At 37.7% G+C, this 24892-nt stretch overlaps 1 protein-coding gene across 5 annotated transcripts in view; it reads right to left on the reverse strand.

Annotated features, from left to right (window-relative positions):
- The window catches only part of BTBD7 (BTB domain containing 7), an 88147-nt gene that overhangs the window by 46616 nt on the left and 16639 nt on the right, over positions 1 to 24892 (reverse strand). For 3 of the 5 annotated variants that reach the window (XM_045448299.1, XM_045448298.1, XM_045448300.1), the window contains exons 2-3: positions 11579 to 11766; positions 9782 to 10861 (exon numbers count right to left, since the gene is read on the reverse strand). In XM_045448299.1, the coding sequence (XP_045304255.1) occupies positions 9782 to 10861; positions 11579 to 11660 (1162 nt within the window). In that variant the 5' untranslated portion in view covers positions 11661 to 11766. Of the gene's footprint in view, positions 1 to 5353; positions 5606 to 9197; positions 9237 to 9781; positions 10862 to 11578; positions 11767 to 24892 lie in introns of those variants that run through there. The other 2 variants (XM_045448301.1, XM_045448302.1) reach the window with 2 other exon arrangements.

Genomic DNA, 24892 nt, shown 5'->3' on the forward strand with positions numbered 1-24892 from the left:
AGACTAACTTGCTGAAGAGGAAATAATTATAGACAGAAGTAAAATGAACTGCCAGTTCAATTGAACTGAGACACAAGAAGAGTGTTAACATGGGGACAATGGAGAGGACAGGAAGAGGGAGGAATGGCTCAGTGAATGGAGACAGTCTTTACTGCTTTGCATTTGTTTCAAGTCACACACTCTTGAAATCTGACCAAGTTGCTAAGGGAAAAATTAGGTCATTGCTTTCAGCTGTTTCTCTGTTAGATTTTTAATTAAAAAAAAATATATAATCACATACATTGTAACTAAAAATATGGGCAATGCATTACAGGGTCCACTTTGGAGTTGTTATAAGTAAATTTCATATTCCAAAGACTGAAAAATACAGTTTTGATCAAGCTAAAAAAATAAAATCTGCAATTGAAAGTACACTATTGTAAAATATCCTGAGCTGGAATATGCATGCATGTACATGTTGGTGATAATCTGGGCTATTTTGTTCTGAGGTCAAGAGTCTTTATAATAAGAAAACATCATATACCCCCTTCTTATGGTAGGCCATGGGTTGTTAAAAATTCATGAGAAAACCTATAGTTCCTCTAAAGAGTGAATTTTCTAATTTTTTTCAGAAAATTATAAATCAATATATATTCTCACCAAGGTGCTCATGTTTTCAGAGGTGTTTACACAGTGCATGCTAAAATCATTGTGAAAGCAGTGATCGAACACCTGATCCTTTTTTTGAGGCTCTTCTAATCTAGCCACCTATTTTGGAATTTTATACACTGGTCTTTTTAATATATGTACTGTTATCAACCAGGCTTCCAAGCTATAACCACAGAAAACAACTCTAGTTGGCTTCAACAGAAAAGGACTTTATTTGAAAGGATACTTTAGCCCATAGTTTCTGGGAAAGTTGAAGACCAGACACAGAAAACAAACAAGAACAAAAGCTGTGCACTGAGGACTACATCAGGGAAAGAGCCCAGTGAGTAGCCCGTGTGGCTCTGGGCCCCAGGCCACTACAGCTCCTGCTCTGTGTAGAGACAGTGGATGCCATCATCGGCATCACTGCCACTGACCTCTCTCTTTTCCACTGGATGTTGCGGCTCTCACCCTGCTTACAGAAAGAATTCTCTATAGCCCTTGCCTTTAAATAATGTTTTTAAATGTATTTATTAATTTTATTTGAGAGAGAGAGAAAGAGTATACGCATGTGTGAATGGGGGAGGGACAAAGAGAGAGGGAGAAAGAGAATGTTAAGCAGCCTCCATACCTAAGATCCTAAGATCATGACCCTGAAATCATGACTTTAGCCAAAATCATGGCTGACTGAGCTACGCACGTGCCACTAATTAAATTAATTAATTAAAGTAATCTCCACACCCAGTGAGGGGCTCGAACTCACAACCCTGACATCAAGACATTGCATGCTCTACCAACTGAGCCAGCCAGGCACCCTTCTATAGTCCTTGCTTCTCTGTGCTATGAGCTCCTATTCAAAAAGCCCAGGTAATGTGCTTAAACATTAACCAGTGAGAAGGCTGAGAAAGCAAGCATTTAACCTTTTAGGTTTTTACACTGGGAGGTGTGCTCTGCCTTCTATCAAGACCTGTATAATGAGGAATTTCTCAAAACTAGGAAGAAGGTCTTTATGCTGGCAGCCAAAAGTCAAATAATTGGTACAGAAACATTATTCAGGAAAGAGCAGCCTACTCAGTACAAAGCCCTCTGTTCTTTAGCTAAGTGCTCTGAAGCAAAGTCTGAGTGGTGACCTACCCAGGTCCCTGCTCAATTTTTAAACCTCCTAGCTGGGCCCACATTTCCCTCATTTACCGAAGAGGTTCAGCACAAATCAGGTTCATGGCTGAGACTCCTCTGAGTTGATGCTTCAATCACTAGTCTGCTATTTCATTCCTACAAACAGGCCTACAGTGGCCTCCCACTTTCATCCCTGGAAACTGGTTTCTGGGCTTAGGGTCAGAAGAGCTGGTATGAGTCACAACCTTATCACTGACAACCTGGAGAAAAGGCTAGTTATTCAACTCTGAGCCCCACCATACTGACAGGTTGTCAGGACAACCAAATGAGAGAAAGTAAAAACCCTTTGTAACCTAAAATGATAAGCACGATCTTTTTAGTTAACATTACTGATTTGTATGACAAATCCCCCAGTTCCTTAGGATTATGGCCTATCCTATCTAGGTCTCTCTGGTTCTTTTGAGCACTGATGTCATATCATAAAAAAATTAATTTTGTAATCAAAGCAGCATATGCTCATAATTTAAAAAGTCTTGTAGCTAGTGGTAATAAAAAGCTTCCTCTAAAAACAACCCCCCCTGCCCTATCTCTTTTCCACTCCCAGTTCTGCTCCTCAGAGGCAACTAACTACTGTCAATTCTTAAGTTTTTTCTTCTGATATTTACCTCTCTCTCTGTTATAATTTTTATTAAATCAATATTCAGTGTTCATATTAGGACTATTTAAATACTGCTTACTGCTGAGCCAAGCTGTGCAACTAGAATTATATTTTCTTCCATATGCAATTTTAAATTTTTCTTGGAGGTATTATTTTCTACTTTTCCCACTTGCTTCATTTTCTATAAACCTATTGTTAATTCTTCATAAAAGCACCAAAAGGTTTATGAAAATTTTTTAAGATTTGAGAGAGAGAGAGAGAGAGAGAGAGAGAGAGAGAACACCCTCATGCATGAGTTGAGGAGGGGCAGAGAGGGAAGGAGAGAGAATCCCAAGCAGGCTCTGTGCTGTCAGCTCAGAGCCTGATGCGGGGCTCGATCACACAAACCACGAGATCATGACCTGACCTGAAATCAGGAGTCGGATGCTTAACCGACAGACACCCAGGAATCCCTCCTGCCCCCATGAAATCTTTTAATGCCACTTGTCATTTAATGTTCCTGGAGACTTTCACCCTCCTAGTCCAGTCTAGACTTGATGCCCACTAGACTTACTATATAGCTAGTACTTAGGATTTCCCTTTCTTATTTCCTGTGTTTGACCCATTTTCTGGGTCCCACACTTGTTCTTGGTTCACTTCATGATTTAGTGGAATGCATCCTTAGTAACTTCCCTCAGTAGGGTTGCAGGGGAGAAAAATTTTCTGAAGCAAGACTGAAAAAAATGCCTTCATCTAGCCTTTCACTTGATTGACAGTTTGGCTAAATATAGAATTTTGTGTAGAAAATAATTTTCCATCAGCTTTTTAAAGGCACTATGCCACTGGATTGCAGCATTCAGCTGCTGCTATTGAAAAGTTCAACAGTATTCAGAGTCCTATTTCTTTGTATGGAACCTAATTTTTCTCTCTCTGCAACACTGTAGAATCTTCTCTTTTTCTCTAGAGTTCCCTAGAGAAAGGGATAAAACTTTTTAATACAGAAATTCCTTTAGCTTTAGCAGTATTTCTTGTATTACCACTGGCTTCTCTTCCATTTTCTCTCGTATGTTTCTAAAACCACTGCTTGTTAAATTGTTACACTTTGACCAATACTATAGTTCTATTTGTCCATCTTTGTTGTTCTACTTTCTAGATTTCTTCAATTTTACCTTTCAATCTTTTTATGTGTTTTTCATTTCTGCTACCTTATTTCCAACAGCTCCCGTCTTTACTCTTACAGAATCCTATTTATGTCTCATTGATTCAACAGAACGCTTTTATAAAAGGGCTTTTTTTTTCCTTTTTTTTAAAATAGGCTTCGCGCCCAGCACAGAGCCCAACACAGGGCTTGAACTCCTGATCCTGAGATTAAGACCTAGCTGAGATCAAAAGTTGGACGCTTAACTGACTGAGCCACCCAGGGACCCCTATATAAGGGCATTTTGCTTCTGTTGAAGTTTTCTTCTGCTTTCTTCAATGGTTTCTTCTAATACTCCGTTCTCATCTGTGTGTCAATTTGGAAGTTTTCCTCAACTTTAATGGGTTTTCATATTTAAGAATGAAGCACTAAAGAGCTGTGTGGAAACTCTGTTGCAAAAGCAGGCTTGCTGACTTATTCTTCTTTGCAGAATTGGAAGGCAAACTGGTTTTTTACTATGTAATTCCTGAGCATAACTTCATCATGGCACTCCCCGCATCAGTCCCCACACCAGTCTATATGTTCTTGGGCTGTTCACTATTTCTAGAGCTCCAAGGTTTGTTTTTTTATTTTTGTGGTTTTTGTTTTTATTTTTTTATTTTTATTTTTAATTTTTGTTTTTTAAATTTACATCCAAGTTAGTTAGCATATAGTGCAATGATGATTTCAGTAGATTCCTTAATACCCCTTACCCATTCAGCCCATTCCCCCTCCCACAACCCTTCCAGTAACCCTGTTTGTTCTCCATACTTAAGAGTCTCTTTTGTTTTTGTCCCCCTCCCTGTTTTTATATTATTTTTGCTTGCCTTCCTTTATGTTCATCTGTTTTGTCTCTTAAAGTTCTCATATGATTTTTGTCTTTCTCTAATTTCACTTAGCATAATACCCTCCAGTTCCATCCACGTAGTTGCAAATGGCAAGATTTCATTCTTTTTGATTGTTGAGTAATACTCCATTGTGTGTGTGTGTGTGTGTGTGTGTGTGTGTGTGTGTATACCACATCTTCTTTATCCATTCATCCATCGATGGACATTTGGGTTCTTCCCATACTTTGGCTATTGTTGATAGTACTGCTATAAACATTGGGGTGCATGTGTCCCTTTGAAACAGCACACCTGTATCCCCTGGATAAATACCTAGTAGTGTAATTGCTGGGTCATAGGGTAGTTCTATTTTCAATTTTTTGAGGAGCCTCCATACTGTTTTCCAGAGTGACTGCACCAGTTTGCACTCCCACCAGCAGTGCAAAAGAGATCCTCTTTCTCCACATCCTCACCAACATCTGTTGTTGCCAAAGTTGTTAATTTTAGCCATTCTGACAGGTGTGAGGTGGTATCTCAGTAGGTTTTGATTTGTATTTCCCTGATGATGAGTGATATTGAGCATTTTTTCATGTGTCAGTTGGCCATCTGGATGTCTTCCTTGGAGAAGTGTCTATTCATGTCTTTTGCCCATTTCTTCACTGGACTCTTTGTTTTTTGATAAGTTCTTTATAAATTTTGGATACTAACCTTTTATCTGATATGTCGTTTGCAAATATCTTCTCCCACTCTGTCGGTTGCCTTTTAGTTTTTCTGATTGTCTCCTTCGCTGTGCAGAAGCTTTTTATTTTGATGAGGTCCCAGTAGTTCATTTTTGCTTTTGTTTCCCTTGCCTCTGGAGATGTGTTGAGTAAGAAGTTCCTGTGGCCAAGATCAAAGAGGTTTTTGCCTGCTTTCTCCTCAAGGATTTTGATGGCTTCCTGTCTTACATTTAGGTCTTTCATCCACTTTGAGTTTATTTTTGTGTATGGGGTAAGAAAGTGGTCCAGGTTCATTCTTCTGCATGTCGCTGTCCAGTTTTCCCAGCACCACTTGCTGAAGAGACTGTCTTTATTCCATTGGATATTCTTTCCTGCTTTGTCAAAGATTCGTTGGCCATACGTTTGTGGGTCCGTTTCTGGGTTCTCTATTCTGTTCCATTGATCTGAGTGTCTGTTTTTGTGCCAGAGCTCCAGTTTTTTTAATCTTTTATCTGCCTGGCTTGGACTAGAGCAGGGAAGAGGAGTGATTTTGACATTTAGTTTGTAGGCTTTTACATAAATTCAGATTTCAACTTTGTGCTTTACCCCACACCCCCACCCTTCCTTTCATAGCTATTTCCAGATCTGAGATCTCTCTAGTTCAATTTCTTCAAAAAATAAATCTCAGGTTTATTGTGTTTCGTGGGGGGAGGGGTGGGGATAGAGAAGAGAACTGAAGGGCAGGTTAGGATTTGTCACCTGGCACAAGTGATACTGATGCAAAAACAGACAAATGGGCTATGGAGACAAAATAGAAAGCACTGACCCATATTTATGTGGGAACTTAATAAAAGATCGCACAAATCAGAAGAGAATATGGATTATTTAATACAGCATACTCAGAAAACCAGCTCACTTTATGAAGTAAAACAAAACCCCATTCCTTTCTGACACACACCACCTATAAAGGTGAATTCCATGGTGGGGGGAAAGGGTTCATCCATTCAGTATTCAGACTTAAAATCAAATCTCTTTTTAGTTCACCACGCTTATCCCTTCTTTCTAGAGTACTAAGTAGCCCCTGTGAAATGCCTCCCTTATCCTCAGTAGACTCCTCTATAGGATCTAGAGTTACAGACCTCTCCTCTCTGGGAAGCCAATAATCAGTCATGATCTGCTTTCCAGCTTCCAATATTTTCAATATCCTTTTTCCTCTGTTGTTTTCCTCTCAGGTATCTTTGTCCTGAGGGTTTATATTTGTTTTACTTCTTTACTATACTATTAGGGCTTTGGAGGAGACAGAGATAAAGTTATGTTTAATCTGCTATGTAGGATATCAGGTGAAATTAAATCTAATCCTAAAATGCCAGGCCAGCAATTTGAGGCCCCATTACCTGTTAATCCACCTCCCTAATAGTGACTGCCTATTTGTCTGAATAAAACACATTCTCAGTATAGGCCAGGAACCTACTCTTTTATCCACACCACTCTGGCTGTCTGCCTATACTGCCTCTTTTTATGATGCTCTTGAAGCCATTAAATCACCTCTCCATCTTGAAGGACATATTTAGTCTCAAGGTCCTAGCCTCCCCTGACAGAATTTGTTTCCTTTTAAAACTGGGCTTTAACTTTTGAAGTTAAATCTAATTTGGAATAAAAAGTAACCGTCATTAATTTAAAGTCATTTACTGAATGCCCACCATGTCCCAGGCATAGGGGACACAAGGATGAGAACAGTACACTCCAACCCTCAAGTTGTCCAACAGGCTAGTCTCACAGTGTTTTTTAACTGGAAGTTAAGCCCTCGTCTTAATCACAGATCACAGATGATGATTTGGGTGACTATTTTCTTAATTTTCTCCAAAATGGTACATAACTATCATATAATCATGCTGGATGCATCTGAGAGATGCTAATTCATTAGATACCATAGATGCCTCAGAGTATCACAGGCTTAATCTGCTTGTAGAACTCCTGCTGAGAAAAACCAATTGTAAAATGACAAACAGCCAGACATTTACAATAGTTTGATAAGTGGCATGTCCCATCTCAGCAGTGATAAAATTATAAGAAAAACTTATAATCAGTAATAACCTAATAAAAATCTATAAAGTATTAGTATTAGGTTTAATATAATTATAAAATTATTTTTAAACACAAAGCTTTAGAAAAGAACATGGTAATGAATGAAATATGTTCTGATGAATAGTATTTAGCACCTAATATTTACTGAATGCTAACTATGTATCAGGTGCCAGTCAAATCACTTAATATTATATATTTTTAATCCTTATAATGCTACTTTACACGTTACTATTCTGATTTTATAAACGAGAAAATAGGGGCTTAGACAGGTGACTTGCCCTGAGGTCAAGCAAGTTAAAACATGATAGCGAAGGATTCAAATCCAGTTTGGTTCCAGAGCTTGAGCTCTTAAACTTCATGGTATAAAATTCCTCTCCAAGCAACCAAATATTCTCCTTCCCACAAAAATGAGGTAAAAACTGTGTTAAAGGTATAGTCTGTTATAAGCACTAATAGGATTGGTTGAATACCATGGGCATGGGAGAAAAATAAGGCCTACAAGGAGTGCAAAAACCAAAACACCAAATAACCTCAACTCTGTATTATGCATAACAAAAGGGAACAGGAAACCTGACACCCAGGTTTAAGGGAATATATACATACATATATATATATATATATATATATATATATATATATATATATATTTTTTTTTTTTATAGTAACCAAGACATGCACAAGGAGTGTTGTTCTATATCTTTAAGTGTACTAAAAAATACAATTTCTAGCTAAATGATTAAAAAAAAATTAAACTCACTTAACATAAAATAACCTTAGATGAAGTACTAAGATCTAAGAGCTGGCTCATAATTTTACTTTTCATTTAAAACTTAACTACCCCCCAAAAACCTGTATTAAGGGATGCTTTCCCATTTACAAAAAAATTTTTTAAAGCGCACTTATTTTGAGAGAGAGACAGTGACCAGGGTAGGGGCAGAGGTGCGGGGGGGAGAGAAAGAGAAAGAGAGAGGGAGAGAGAAAATCCCAAGCAGGCTCCTTGCTGACCTGCCATGGGGCTCAATCTCATGAACCATGAGATTATGACCTCAGCGGAAATCAAGAGTCAGATGCTCAATGGACTGAGCCACCCAGGAGCCCAGCTTTCCTGTTTTTTAAAAACAGCAAAGCGTATATAATACACTTCAGTTTCTTATTATTTAAACATATCAAAAAATAAAACCAATTTGAGAAAATAAAGGTTATTATATCTTTTGAATAATGTTTCAACCTTCAAATTTTTCTGTAGACGCATTTTCTGACAAATTTGGTTTTATAGAATAAAATAGTGGTAGGTCAAGCTGCTAGGTTATTTTTGAGAACACACTTTCCTAGCCTGACATCAAAATAGCCTACTATTATTAACTTAATGATTATTTTAAATTAACAAAATATTTTAACGATTTTGATTGTGGTAATAAGACTAAATTAGTACTATTGCTAAAAAGATAATTTAAAAGATTCTTTATGTAGCAGAAATCTCAACTTTTTTCACTCAGGTTTATCAATGCTTTCTTCTGTATAATTCCTCTCATTGTATTAACTAATTTGTTGCTGTTGTTTAACTGAGGCTTTTATCTCATTTCTCTAAGTCCCATTAAGTTGTTGATTGAGCCACACAACACACATTTTATTTTCAAGTTAGAAAAATGTGCATAGCTTTCATTATTCCTTATTTCATTAAATTCCTGTGTTTTACCCCAGCCATTAACATTTTCTTCTAATTGGTAACTTCTAATGTTCTTTTAGCAAATACTCATTAGCTGAATTTCTCAAGTAATTTCATGTCATATAACTTGTTTTAATATATGGTCACAGAAAGCAAAGGATGCATCTTTTCAAGACAGCAAATTCTCTTTGCTGTGTGTGGAAGGCTGATTTCTAGCTCTGAAATTTTAAGATTCTAATGTTTACCGATGGATCTATAATTCTTTAATGTTACTTTCATGTATTCATTTGCCTATAACAAAAAAATGTGCCATCCTAACCTAAAAGGTTTAAATTAAATGGAGAAGGCACAGGAGTCTAGCACTGACCTTACACACTGTAGGCTGTTGCTTGATGTACAAGTTGAGCTTGAAAAGAAGATACAGAATATTTAAAAATTAAAAAAAAAAAACCCTGCTTAATTCTTTGATTCAAACACATTGTATCCAAAGGTGAGTATCTTCATTTTTGGAATAAATATTCATTCTTCTAAACATTTAGGCATCAATAACTTACTGAGTATAAATATGAGAATCTAAGTTACCCAAGAAGTCCTAGATCAAGAATAACCATGAAATCTGGGAAACGAGGCTAGTTCAAAGCTTGGGTGTGGATGGAGTGCAGGTGGTTATTATACATTCCCACACCTATTGTCTTACATTAGGGAAAAAGAGCCTCACGTCTCATCTATTGCTCTTAGTCACTAGTTTTGAATGCTTGGTTTTAACACTAAATGAACAGCCACATTAATACTAACCTTCGATTCTTTCTCAAATTTCATAACTATACATTTGAAAAAACTGACCCCCTCATATCCCAAACAGTGAAATCATAGAACATACTGGCTGTGTTTTCAATGTGGAAGACAAATATGTAATTCTAGAAATCAAAATTAAAAATTAGAATTTCTTACCTTGTGCAAGCATGTTAAATTCCAAGAACAGTGCTATGTGGTAAAGTTCCATGGCTTCTTCTGCCCTGGTCATGTTTGGCTTCCCTGCGACGAGAGCCTGAACTTCACTGAGACTCCCCACAGAGGGGCTACAGTGCAAACCGGAGAGGTCCACCACATCAGTATACATACAGTGTAATATAACTTTCGCATACTTTTTGGGTATAATGGACTCGTCTAATATAATTCTTGTGGGAGTCCTCAAAGTTCGGTCTGTGATTTCTTCACCAGTCCGTATCCTCCTTTGTAATAAATTCCGAAAAAATGGGGACCGTGCTGAAATAATAGCCTTGTGAGCTTTGAGCTCTTCATCTAAACAGTTCTGATTTCCACCAAAAGCTTCAACCAGTTCAGAGTCTGAAGAAAAACTAAGGACGACATCATAATAACACATGTAATCAAAAAGTCCACGCATATCTACATCAAGGGAATTTGGTGTTCCAAATTCTTCACTAAGCTGGACGAGAATATCAACATTTTGAAACCTTGAGTCCTCCATTCCAAACTCTCCTGTATAAAGGTAGTGTAGCAAAGCAGAAAACATGGGCATATCTATACCAGCCGTACTGATGTCCATAATGATCTCTGCCCCATACTCTGGTGAAGAAGAAAGCAGCGTTTTAAAAAATGGACACCTTGCTGCCAAAATGGCACGATGAACAGGAAAACAAGTTTCTTGAAATATTAAGTCTACATCAGTACAATACTTGTACTCATAAAGATCGGCCATATCTTTCTGTAATGTCCGAGCTTCTGGTCTAGCCAAACTGGCTTGTAGAGAAAGCTCCTTTAAGGCTGAAGTTCCCTCATATTCCTCCACTAAAGCATTAACATCTCTAACATCCCACCCAGAGAGGAGTTCTCGCATCTGCTTGGCATGATCAGCAGACCTATTAGATTTTCGACGCTTAATAAACTTCTTTTTGAGGGTGGCAAGGCCAGAGGTTCTCTTTTTTTTGTCTTGTGGTTTCTCATGGCCATGGTCAAGGCTATATAATTTCGATTCACAACCATAGCCTTGCTGAGAATAGGATGATGTCCCTAAAAAGGAAATCAAACAAATGAAAATGTATTTCTTTGTTCTTAACGTTCATTTTCAATGTTCATTTTAACACATATTTCACGCTAGAAATTTTTAGAGAAGACATTCCTGAACCATTCAAATAAAGTTGACTTTTGTTTCTATAAAGAAATTTAAAAGATCAAATCATTCATTTTCATATTAAATAAGCTACAGAGACTAACAGAGCAGATTATTCTTTACTTGAAAACATGCTTTTGGTTCTCTGGCTATCAAAACCCAAATATCATAGATTTTAATGATGGAATTTTAGGAAATGAGAGTTAACTGGATTTGTAAATTCAGAATACTACTTATATATAATTGTGAAATGTTTTTTTTTTTCCTTAACTACACCAAGGCTGCTTTGCACTGGGGAAAATAAATGGACCAGGACACAAGAAGCATGTATTTCATTATTTTCACAACAGTGGAGATTGCTAGCTTTCCAGGGGCAGATGGCAATTATGGTTAAGACACCAAAGAAAAGATCAATGGTGCTACAGCAGCTTGGTTAGGATAAAAATCATGCAAGCCAGATTCACATTTGTTGGGGGAAAAATCTGGATGCTACAGAATCATTATCTATAATAACTTCTTCACAATTCAATTCTCTTTTCATCCAAAAAGACCACTGAAGACACAATTCTATTTATATTCACAAAAGAAAATGAAATCAGAAAAACTGAAACCATTACCTATAAAAGTCTGTTGGGCTTGAGGATTTCCCCCTACCCTCGGGGAACATGAATGAGGATAGTTAGATGCATTAGCACCCATTTTCTTCAGTCACTCAGGCATTCCATCTGCTGGTTCTTCAGAGTGTAATCCCAGAGGCCCTTACGAACTTTCAACCCTGGATCCAGCAGCCTCTTTTCATCCATTTCTTTATATGAAACAAAAATAATTTTATTCATTTTTTCAAATGTATCTCAAATTGCACAGTTAAAAAAAAAAAAGCAAGCTACTGAAAACTGCTTTTATTTGCAAATGACATGCTGTCAAATGCACATGTAAAAATTTCAGAAAATGTAAACAAATAGTTAAACTTGAATTATGAATCAGTGTTAGCTACAATTTTGAGCCATAAAATGTACCAATTATGTACTTTCTAAGGCAATGAAAAGTAACAAATCAGACTAATTTAAATATATAATTATGGAAAGAGTATTTCAAATCATAGGGAAAAGTAGAGACTAAAAAATTGAAAAAAATTATTTATTTTTTTTTTTTACTCTTTAGAGGCAACCACCAGTTATTATAATCTAACATTTTAAGCAATTTATAAACATTGAAGAGGTTGATACCAGAAGTTGATCCTCCTTGTGAAGTCCTGAAATAAAAATACTACTTTGGGGGCAGCTAAGTGGCTTAGTTGGTTAAGCATCCGACTCTTGATTTTGGCTTAAGTCATGATCTTATGCACGGTTTGTGGGATCAAGCCTCACATCAGGGTCTGTGCTGACAAGGCAGAGCCTGCTTGGGAATCTCTCTTTTTCTCTTTCTGCCTCTCTCCCGTTCACGCTGTCTCTCAAAATAAATAAATAAACTTAAATACATTGCTTGCTATTACCTGATATGATGACTTAACTGAGGCGGTACCAGTAAGAGGTAATTTTAACAATTACAGAGTAAATTCCATACTATGGAAGCTTAACTCTCAGAGCTGCCAGCAGAAGATATATGCACTAAGATATAAAGCTCTAATATTAGAGAATAGGGTTAATAGGAATACTACATCTGTATAGCATCTGGATATATTAAATTTATCTGTCTGAAAGGGATAATGGTTTAAGAGAACACACAATTTAACACCTATTATTGGAATTATTAGGAATCCAACCAGGAAATAGTTAATCTAGCCTCATAATGAAGGATGAAGTTTTAACAAATACAGTTAAATACACACATGCAAAATCACAAAAAACCTGCTAGAAAAAGAACTTTGTCAAGATTCCTAGAATTTATTTTCATCTCTGCTACTGACACAGCATAACCTTAGGAAAACAAGGGTAAGAAAATCACTGTTAACATCTGTGCTTCCTTCAATCTTTTCCCACTATATATATGTGTGTATATATATATATATGTATATATTTATGTGTTTATATTTATGTATATATATATATATATATATATATATATATATATACATGTATATATATGAGAATTTAAGCATAGAATGATCTACCTATAGTGTTCAAGACTGGGAATCCTTCTACAAAGTAGATATTATGCAAAGTGGCAGTAACTTCAATCAAATCATACATTCACACAAGCAAATTACTATTTGAAATTCACCTACCTACCAAGGAAAACACAGTATGTTAGACTTTTTACTCTGGTGCATGCTACTGAAGTCAGATGCTATGGGTAGCCAGAGACGTGACAGTGCATTCTGTAAGAACTACCTAGCAAAGAATCCAGAGTTTCACATACTATTTTGTAAACACTAAATGGTACAGAAAACTACTTCTTCCAGCAAAGTCTGTTTTCTTAAAGTCTGATGCTTAGTGTAAGTTAAATTCACGGTTTTCTATTCTTAAATATTAGCAATGTTATAGAAGCGGCTGTTTTAGGTAATTTTTAACACTGTCAATTAAAAAATTTTTTTATCATTGAAGTACAGTTGACATTAAATGTTGTCAATTCTTATAGAACAGAAATTAAATCTGCCTGTGTTAATTTTAGTTTAAACTTCAGAAACAGTTAAGTCTAATAAATCTTAGTTTTCAAATTGAGCTCCTCAAAAGCTTCAAGTTTCTATTAGGTACTTTTAGCAATTCATTAAAAGAAACTAGGGTCCTAGAAGCCAAGTTTGTGTCCTCATTTACAGGCTAAGTCCTTTTCTCACTGAAGATTTCTAGTTAAAACACAAAAATAGGGGTGCCTGGGTGGCTCAGGCCTTTAAGCATCAGACTCCTGATTTCGTCTCTGGTCATGATCTCACTGTTGGTGAGATCCAGCCCTGCATGGGGCTCTGCAATGACAGTGTGGAGCCTGCTTGGGATTCTCTTTTCTTTTCTCTCTCCCGCTTCCCCCCCCCCCCCAAGATAAATATTTTTAAAAACCCACAAAAATAGCACAGAGAATTCTTTCTCAAATTTGAAATAATATATTAAGAAAAATCCAGGGGCACTTGGCTGGTTCAACAGAAAGAGCCTGTGGCTCTTGACCTCGGGGTTGAGCTCAAGCCCCACATTAGGTGTAGTGATTACTTAAAAATAAAATCTTTGTTTTGTTTTGTTTTGAGAGAGAGAGAGAGAGAGAGCGCGCGCGCACATGTGAGCAGGGGAGAGGGAGAGACAGAATCCCAAGCAGGCTCCACACTCAGCATGGAGACTAACACAGGCTTGATCCCATAACCCTGGAATCATGACCTAAGCTGGATGCTCAACTGACAGAGGCACCCTGGCACCCCCAAAATAAAATCTTAAAAAAAAATCTAGAATAAAAACATTACACAAAATAAAAGTCTTAGCAAAATGAGAGAGCTTTACCAAAAAGATAAGCTTTGAATGTGGAAGTAACAGATGGTAAAAAGTGCTGGTTAAGTGTCCCTACTCCAGTAGGTCTCTTCTCACTTCCTTCTTCACTCATTCTTGAAGTTACATATTGCTTCGTTTGTTTTTGTTTTTGTTTTTTTTTGGTCTGCTTAAAAAAATTTTTTTAACATTTATTTATTTTTGAGAGAGAGAGAGTGACAGTGAGCGCATGTGCACGAGTGGGGTAGGGGTAGAGAGAGGGAGACAGAGGATCCGAAGCAGGCTCCAAGCCCAATGTGGGGCTCTACCTCATGAACCGTGAAATCATGACCTGAGCCAAAATCAACTGAGCCATCCAGGAGCCCCTGGTTTTTCATTTTTAATGACTGCACAGCAAACTTGCAAACATGGCACAAAGTATGCTGCTGAAACAAAACAAGAAAGAATGGCACCATGCTTCTAATGAAGAAAAATCAGCGTGTCCATAGTAGTGGACAGTTCCTACTCTCACTTTGTCACACTGTAACAAAGTGTGCAAATACACACAGGAGAATTATTTCCAATGAGAATTCTGTAAGGTTTGTGGGGACACAAAATACTCTGGCACTGGCCTGTATGAAATTTAAACCATGTCAAAAATGTCTTTTTTCTTTTTCCTTTTTTTTTAAAGGTTAATTTTACAATGAGTGTAATTAGATATTCTAGAGCAACCGTCCAAAGGTTGCAAGACATCATCCACCCCACTGGAGACATAAGACCACCCAGCAAGCACTAGGGAAGTCACAAGCTGAGATAAGGATGCTTGGCCAATTGCCACTGTAATTAGCACCACAGGGACAGCTGGGGTCTAACCCTGGAGAGGTGACTTGAAATAAAAGTCTCGTTGGGACTTAGGGACAGAATCTTTCTTCCTCGTAGTTCCTAGTCAATAGGGATCTCCTTCAAGATGAACTGATTTGGGGCAACATTCATACTTCCTACTGGAGCTCTAATACTAAAATAAACAATAGGTCTTGGAAAGATTTAGTGGGAGAGATTTTTCTGGATCAGATATAAACCTTAAGTCTATCTTGTGTCCCCAATTCCAAATCCTGGGGGTAACCCTGACTGTGCAATTATAGTACTAAAGCCATATTTCTCAAAATTCTCAGAGAACAATTTTGTTTATTTTTTATCTATTTATTTATTTAGTAAGTAAGTAACCAAAAGCCTATGCCATATGGAACAGGGTAGTATGTTATTTAGTTCTTAATCTAATCCACTGTCTTTAGATGCTGGAAATGAGAATAAGTCACAGTTTAATCTCTCCAGGGTTATTTTCACTCTAGGCAAGCTTCGTCTGTCTCCTACATAAAATAGGATGAAATCCAACGTTTGAATGATACAGCAGGAAAGGAAAGGAAAGCAAAAGAGAAGGCTTACGGGACTGGGAGAGGCCCACAGGATGCAAATGGCCCTAGAAAGCTGATAAATCCTTTTTCTAGAATCACCATTCTGGGAGAGCTCCCTCTGTTAACAGTCAATATGACCAATCTCAATCAAATCTCAATCAAAATCAAACTGGCTTACAACAAGCTTCAGGAATTGTAGCTGACCCAACTGAGGGGAAAAATGATACTGAGGGCAACAGAATTAATCTTGGGAGAATATTTTCAGGAAAAAAAATCAACCTCTCTGCCTTCCAAAAAAACCTAGACCAGCATTTCCAACGAGTTTTTCCAAAGCTTGGAAAATACAGGACTAAACAAAACTGATAGATTTCTTTACTTCAGAAATTTCCAGCTTATTTATTTATTTATTTATTTATTTATGAGATTTATTGTCAAATTGGTTTCCATACAACACCCAGTGCTCATCCCAAAAGATGCCCTCTTCAATACCCATTACCTACTCTCCCCTCCCTCCCACCCTCCATCAACCCTCAGTTTGTTCTCAGTTTTTAAGAGTCTCTTATATGCTTTAGCTCTCTCCCACTCTAGCCTCTTTTTCTTTCTTCCCCTCCCCCATGGGTTTCTGTTAAGTTTCTCAGGATTCAGCATTTTTAAAGTGCGAAGGTGCACTGTGACCCTCCAAGAAGAGATATTCCGCACGATCCAAAGGAGGCTTTGCCCCCATAGAGCATAATGCACTTGGATGATACACTTCAGAAAACCTTGACCTTTGCCATAAAAACACTTTTTACTGCTTTACACAGTAGAGGGAACAATGGGCATCAAGTTACCTGGGATCGAGTACTGTCATCACTAACTTACCACTTACATGGGATAAATCATGTTTAACTTCTATGAATCTCAATTTTTATAAACTGAAACTGAGATGTATGAGTCTCAGCATCTGTAAAATAAAAAAGCTGATACAGGGTTCCCAAAATCCAGTGAAGTTGTATGACACTGGCTTGAAAAAATGAGGATGGAGCAGGGGGGTATTTTTATACTAAATGTTAGTGTACGAAGGGGGGAAAAAGGCAAGTGGATTTTGGGTTTTAAAAACATGTTTTCTTGGGTCGTCTAGGTGGTTCAGTCGGTTAAGTATCCAACTTTGGCTCAGGTTATGATCTCACAGTTCGTGGGTTTGAGCTCCGGGCCTGGAGCCTGCTTTAGATTCCGTGTCTCCCTCTCTCTCTGCTCTTCCCCTGCTCGTGCTCTCTCTTTCTCTCAAAAACAAAGAAACATTAAAAAAAAGTTTTTTAAACACATGTTTTCTCCTTACTCTGATTATTAGCTATAGTTATGGAACTATAGAAGGATATAGAAGGATAGGAATGTGGGGCACCTGTGAATATTCATGAAAAGCAATTAATAAAAGAGAAATGCTAAACTATGATAATCCCACACTCCTGTCAAATTTAAGGTAACCATATAATGTACCATCACACCAGTATACTTGAGAGTGAAAAGGGGTACAAACCAGACGAGATGCCAGAATATGTACAGCCCAGGTCTAATGGGGCCAAATGGGAAGAAGGCCAACCCCCTACAGCTAAATCTCATACCTCCAGAGCTAGAAATAAGACAAAGTTTAAACAAACAAAAAACCAAAAAACCCCTGCTGGGGTGCCTGGGTTGCTCCAGTTGGTTAAGCATCCAACTCTTGGTTTCAGCTCAGGTCATGATCTCACAGTCTGTGGGTTTGAGCCCTGCATTGGGCTGTGCTGACAGCTTGGAGCCTGCTTAGGATTCTTTGTCTCCCTCTCTCTCTCTGCCCCTCACTTGTGCACACGTGCTCTCTCTCAAAAAAAAATAAATAAATAAATAAATAAACTTAAAAAAGAAAAAGAAAAGAAAAATCTTCCTAAAACCCAAGTTAGAGGAATAAGACTTCCTACATCCATCTCATTCCCCAAGCATGTTTTAACATAACAACTCACATTTATTGAGGTTTTACAAAATGCCAGACTCTGTTCTTAGAACTTCACATGAATTAATCCACTTGATTTTCCCAGTAACTTCTACTGATGAGGCTGAGAGATTAGCAACTTGCCTAAGATTTCAGAGATACTAAGTGAAAAAGCCAGGATTACTTTGTAACCTTCAATTCTATCCTTGGATACATTCTAAAAACAACAAAACAAAGAGAGGCTGTGAACAGTTAAGTCAGAAGCAAAAGTCAGCAGTAGACCCTTGCTGTTAGAAGATCTCTTCAAAAACGTGAGACCAGATTGGAAGGGAGTTCAGAAAGCCACCAACTAGGCTCATATGTCTCCTCTGGGGCCATCTAATAGAGGCAGAGGACCTCCACCCAGCACCGCAAACCCCACTCATTCCAATGACACATTCCAATGACACATAACAGCGTTTATGATAGTAGCAGCTTATTAAAGAAAGACAAAATTCTGTTCCATTAAACATTTATTAAGGCAGGGAAGCCACAGTGATGGAGCTGGAAAGGGCCTTCAATTTTCTTTTGGTCAACCTTGTTTTTGAAGTCAATTATAACCTCATGGAATGGGAGAAAATATTTGCCTATCATATATCTGATAAGGGATTAATATCCAAAATACATAGAGAACTCCTATAACTCAACCAAAACAAACACACAAACAAACAAACAAACAAATTGATTAAAAAATGGGAAAAGGTCTTAAACACATTTCTCCAAAGAAGGTATATGGATACCTAATTAGGCACATGAAAAACACCATCACTAATCAATAGGGAAATGCAAATCAAAACCACAATGAGATACCACTTCACTCCTATTAGGATTGCTATTATCAATAAAACAGAAAATAAGTGTTGGCAAGGATGGAGAAATTGAAACTTCTGTTACTGTTGGTGGGAACATAAAATGGTATGTTGTGGAAATGGCTACTGTGAGAAATAGCATGGAGGTTCCTCAAAAAATTAAAATCAGATTCACCATGTGATACAGCAATTTCACTTCTGGCTATACACCCAAAAGAACTGACAGCAGGGTTTTAAGACATGTGCTCCCATGTTCATAGCAGCACTATTCCCAGTAGCTAAAATGCAGAAGCAACCCAAGTATCTATCAACGAATGGATGAATAAGCATGAGTGGTATGTACATATAATGGAATATTATCCAGCCTTAAATTAAAAAGGACAAAGATTCTGATACACACTACAGCACATAGGAATCTTGAAGACATGCTAAGTGAAATAAGCCAGTTACAAATAGACAAGTATTGTATGATTCCCTTTATATGAGGCACATAGAATAGTCAAAATTGTAGAGACCTAAGTAGAATGGTAGTTGTCAGGAGCGGGGAAAAGGGAGAGTATGAGGAGTTATTGTTTAATGGGTATAGAGTTTCAGTTGAGGAAGATGAAAGAGTTCTGGAGACAGATGGTGGTGACAGTTATACAAGAATATGAATACACGTAATACCACTAAACTGTACAGTTAAAAATGGTCAAGATGGTAAATTGTGTGTTATATATATTGTACCACAATTAAAAAAAAAAAAGAACTATAAACATTGCTATCAAAAAACTATTGTCATCAAGAAACATACATTTTTGAAGCTTTATGGCTAAGGTTCAAAATTGACTTATCTAAGGAAATTTCTTTTCCAGGTAAAGTAAAATAGTTATTATTGGATTTCTCTTTAAGCATCAGAGACTTCATCTGAAAAAAATCTAGACAGGCAAAATCTTTCCATTTCAGGAAAGTCTCATTGTATCAACCATTAATAAAATATATACAAAGATTTCAATGTCAATTAAATAAAGAGTATTTCATAAAATTATAATATTTGCCAGAAATAATGTAGTACACTTTAAACTAATTTTTATATTTAGAAAAAAATGTTATTTGCAAACTTTTATATTTATACATTTCTGATTTTAAATTGTATAATGAAAAATTTCAAAAATACACAAAAGGTAGTATACTAAGCCTTCAAGCCGGTATCATCCAGATCTCAGAACTGTCAAAATTGTTTTGGCTTATATTTAAATGTTTAAATTTGATGTATAAAGCTTACGGCTAGAATTTAAATGTTTGTTATTAGCTTCTTACATTAAAAAAAAAAAAAACCTGAAGAAATATATGCATATTATAATTATAATACTGATCAATAACTATGAGCCAGCCATTCTTAATCATTGAACATGAATTAATTCCTTTAATTTTTTTTAATCAGGTCTACTGCTATCCCCACTTTGCACAAGAAAAAGACAGGGAGGTTAGGAAAATGAGGCATGGAAGGTTTAGTTACTTACCCAACGTCACAGAGCTGGTAAGTTGCAGAACCAGGCTTGGCCTTAAGGCTCTTGTATCTATGGACAATATTATCTTTGTAGTTTTTTCCCCAAAAGGTTTGAAGGCAAAGTTTCCAGAGCAGACAAACATAGTTCCATTCCAGAAGTGGGAAGTGACCACACACCTGACAGTGTTACTTCTGGTGCTTAAAAAGCTCTCTCATATAAAGCAAAAAATGACTTAACTGGAAGGGAAGCTTATGAAATCAAAGCAAAAGCACCTTTCTGGCAGCACCTGTGTGGCTCAGTTGGTTAAGTGGCCAACTTCAGCTCAGGTCATGATCTCACAGCTTGTGAGTTTGAGCCTCATGTCTGGCTCTGCTCAGAGCCTGGAACCTGCTTCAGATTCTGTGTCTCTCCTTCTCTCTCTGCCCCTACCCTGCTTGTGTTCTCTCCCTCTCTCTCAAAAATAAATATGTGCTCCTTGATGGCAGGACGACACTTGTTTATGTTTGATCATCCATCCATCCATCCATCCATCCATCCATCCATATACACCCACCCACCCACCCAACTCTGAGCAGGTGCCATGTGCAAGGTATTCTGACAGGCCCTAGGAATACAGGGGTGATTATACCCTGAACAGGATTTCTCATTAAATTTAAAAAAAGGCTACTTTTGGCTTCTGGCTTCGTACTTCTGGCTTCGTAGTTTAGAAGCCAGACCTTCATAGTTTAGAGCCAGACCTTCAAGAATTAATAGGAGTGCATCAAGCAAAAAAGGAAAGGTCATTCACGTTAGAAGAAACAAGATGAATAGATGGGAAAAAGTCCAGTCCCAGTCAGCGTCCCTGTCCCAGTTCTCAAAACCCTGTACCTCTATTATCCACTAACACCGCAGTGTGACTGTATTTCTACCAAACTGTGCACTTCCTAAGGGTATGCACTGAGCTCAACTTTCTTACCGACTACCCCAGAACACAAAGTAGACACAACATTCGAGTGAATAAATGTTAGCGATTATCTATCAACATTGATAAATAACGTGTCTAGGGCCTAAGGAGTACCTATGTTTAAGTGTATGGGCAGGGGCTGGGTCAAAAACCCTCAAATCCCACTCTAAAGTGTTGAGCCTTTACTCACAACACAACAGGGGAACCACTGATGCAAAGCACAGAACAGTGCGAGGGAAGCACCCTTACATTTGTTTCAAAAGACCACTAGATGGGGGTGCCTGGGTGGCTCAGTCGGTTGAGCGGCCGACTTCGGCTCAGGTCACGATCTCACGGTCCGTGAGTTCGAGCCCCGCGTCGGGCTCTGTGCTGACAGCTCAGAGCCTGGAGCCTGTTTCAGATTCTGTGTCTCCCCCTCTCTGACCCTCCCCCGTTCATGCTCTGTCTCTCTCTGTCTCAAAAATAAATAAACGTTAAAAAAAAAAAAATTAAAAGACCACTAGATGGTCTGAATGCAGAAGATACTCGATGCAAGAAGACTTATTGGAGGATTCTTGCTATACTCCAAGAAACCGTTAATAAGGACCTGGCTTTCCTAATCCCCCAAATGAGGACACTATCGCCTACTTCACAATGTTAAAAGTAAAGTAATATGGACTGACTGTGAAAAGCAGAAACAGCCCACGATAAGGGTTTTCATAAGGGGCCTGGTCTTGTGCCAGGTCTGACCTGGCCTGAATGAGAGATATCTTAGAGATGTTGAGGTATTCTGAAATAGCTGTCCGTCGGTTTCTAGACATTTAAAGCTGAGGCCAATTCCCAGAAAGAGGTGGATAAAGGACCGATGCGGCTACACAGTGAAGATGTGAATAAGCCTCTTACTCTGCAACCTTTATCTCAGAGCTCACATTCAAAATGTTTCACGCAGACCTAGAACCTCAGAATAAGATACTCCCAAAGTAACTGGTGGAAAATGGGAATACAGGGTTGAAAAGGTTTGGAAGTCTGACTCTCAGCTCCTGGGGGCTCTTATCTATCCCCCTTGTCTGGGCCTCTGGCAGTGGTAACTGAGATCTGGTGAGGCTGCAGGGGCCAGAACAGTGACATGAACAGCAACCAGAGCAGGAGCTGCTTGGCCCAGCCATCCCCGACCCCCAAGTCTTTGCTGTCTTCTAGCAGCTATATCCCCCAAGCTGAGGTAGCTCTTCAGGAATGGGGAAAATGTTCTCCAATAGCTAGGAAAAAGAGCCTGTAAGCCAAAGGTGGAAATGATTATGAGGCCCTCCAAGACAGATTATAGAACTGCCCAATCAACTGTCTTATAAGATAATGGTGTCATTTAGTGCTTTTGTGTTCATGATAGGAAGACGAGTTTTGAGCCAAGCGCACAATATTTGAGTGAATAAATAAAATTGCTGTTCTAATCAGGGACAACTGTTTTTACTGTTGGCTTAGTGGTATATAAAAAAGCAGCTCTGAATGATTCAGAGAAGGCAATAAGAAATCTCAGTCTAGATTTGAGTTTATAAATGATTTACAGAGAGAAAGAGAGCTGAAACCAGACAATATACTCGAAGCAACTGAATTTAAAAGAAAAAAACATGGAATTTCTCATAAACTCCATTCAAAGCTAAAAAAAACCCTCACATTTTCTGAAAACAACTTATGAAAATGTTAAAAAAAATACAAGGACATATTTCTTGTTGATGAGTTTCTGTGGACTCTAGTGGTAGAGATGGAGAGATAAAAAACAACAACAACAACAACAACAATAAACATGCTGGATGAGCCTGCTAGTCAGCCTGAGACAGTGGCTGCGCACGGAGAAGAGCAAAAAACAGAACAAAACAGAAACATGACTCAAAGGTATCCTCATCCAAGGCAGTCTTCTTAAGGACATCAAATTCCAAACTACTGGAACATCAAGGGAATAATCATGTGAATGGTTCCATGAATTATTTAAGTTGTTATAAATGGGAAAATAATAACAATTTAGAAGTTAGAAAGAATTCTGTACTAAAATTTTATTTTTCCTCACATCCATCAGACTAGAAGAGTCCAAATAGATACGGGAGAAAACCCCATTACTTTAAATTTTCAGTGAAAAGGGATGGCAAGCTACCTATAATGGGGCATTAGCCTTAATAAGGGCCACTCATTCTGAAACTTGTAGAATTTTTGTTGACATATCAAATGAAGAGTGTTCCTCCTAATTTTCTTCTGAAGTCTGTAGTTAGAAAGAAAGAATTTTGTATACAGAGGTGCTAGTAAAAGAAACTGGTTTGATGATGAACAAGTTTTGAGAAACGTCAGCTAGAAAAGAAAGACCTCTAGCAGAGGCACCAACAAGGACTCTTCGGTAAAACAAGAAGTAGAAAATCAGACAAAACTCTTACCCTCATAATGATTATTTGAGGCCTTTCTTGGAACTATGGTAAAATTTTTTCCTCTCCCCTCCCTTGACTCCACTGCTCATCCTGTGCTACCCACTTGCTGCAGAAGAAACACAGGAAGAGGATATTACAGTCCAGATATATAAGACTGAAACAGATATTCTAGGCCCTGTTTATGCAATGTAAGTCTGCATCTTAAAACACTATTTTGCATTTGTTTAGGATATCTAGTAATAAAAAATTGAGATAATCCCTATGAAGTCCTTACCACAGAACATCTCAAATCAGTGAGGGGATGATGAAAGGAAGAAGGGAATAATGATGATGTCTCTACCTTGCATGACCGGTTGGTCAGCAATGCTATGAACCTAGAAGAAACACAGGGCATACAATATGTCGGTAAACTAGGAGTAACAAGGAAAATGGGTTTAGACATTTAAAGCTGAGGCCAATTCCCAGAAAGAGATGGATAAAGGACCGATGCGGCTACACATTCCAAAAATGTGGGGAAATAGGTTCAAGAATTCCTTATACTTACATAAATGGTTTAGAAAAAAAAAGCTTAGGGTGGAAAGCCACCATCATGGGGTGAAAGTGCCCAAGATTAGTGAGATATTGTAATGGGATAATGAGAAACTTGTTATATCACCTGCAGGAAATTACTTTCCATTAGTACCAATGTACGTTGATCACAAATACCACTCACCCGCTGACCCTTTGCTTCTTACTCACAGAAGTTAATGATTACTATCTGATTGTTTTCGTCACATTCACCATGTGTGTAAGATGTTGAGTGCTCAATAAATATGGAGATGAAACTCCGGTTCGGGGCTCTTGTCTCCTCTAGAACATTAGCCTCTCTCGTATTCAATTCTGCATCCGCTCTCTTGCTGGACAAGAGAGAATTCTAGACTCACAGTCTGTGACACAAAGAGACATACTAAGGAAGAAATAATACAAACACCATACATAAAGGAAGAAGTCTAAAAACAAGATATTCCTAGCTTTCGATTCTAGAGGGAACGCTCAGATATTTATTACAATACAGCATTCTTTCAATATGATCATTTACTTTTGAGAAAATGATTTCTAAATGTCCTATCAATGTTTGCAAAAGATAGAGTTTAAGAAGTGACAATGTTCCTTTTCTTTTTTTTTTAAAGTAAGCTCTATGCCCCTGTGGGGCTTGAACCCATAACCCCGAGATCAAGAGTCACATATTCTACTGACTGAGCCAGACAAGCTCCCTGACACTGTTCATTTTTTGAGGCCTAAAGCCATCTCTGGCATAACTTCATTACTGCATAGTGCTCGGTGAAACAAAGGTGATATTGAAGCTTTCCTCCAATCCTTAACATGTTTGAGTCCATGTGCTCTAATAGTATCTGTAGTCTGTCATATATACTATCAGTAAGATATGCTGGATATTAAAGCATTTTATTAACTAAGACTTTTTAGGCTTCTTAAAACAGATTCTCTTTATCAGTTGTCTCATTTATGCCTTCTCTGAACAGAAG

This window comes from Leopardus geoffroyi, chromosome B3 (assembly GCF_018350155.1).
Source record: "Leopardus geoffroyi isolate Oge1 chromosome B3, O.geoffroyi_Oge1_pat1.0, whole genome shotgun sequence".
Classification (NCBI taxonomy): Eukaryota; Metazoa; Chordata; class Mammalia; order Carnivora; family Felidae; genus Leopardus; species Leopardus geoffroyi.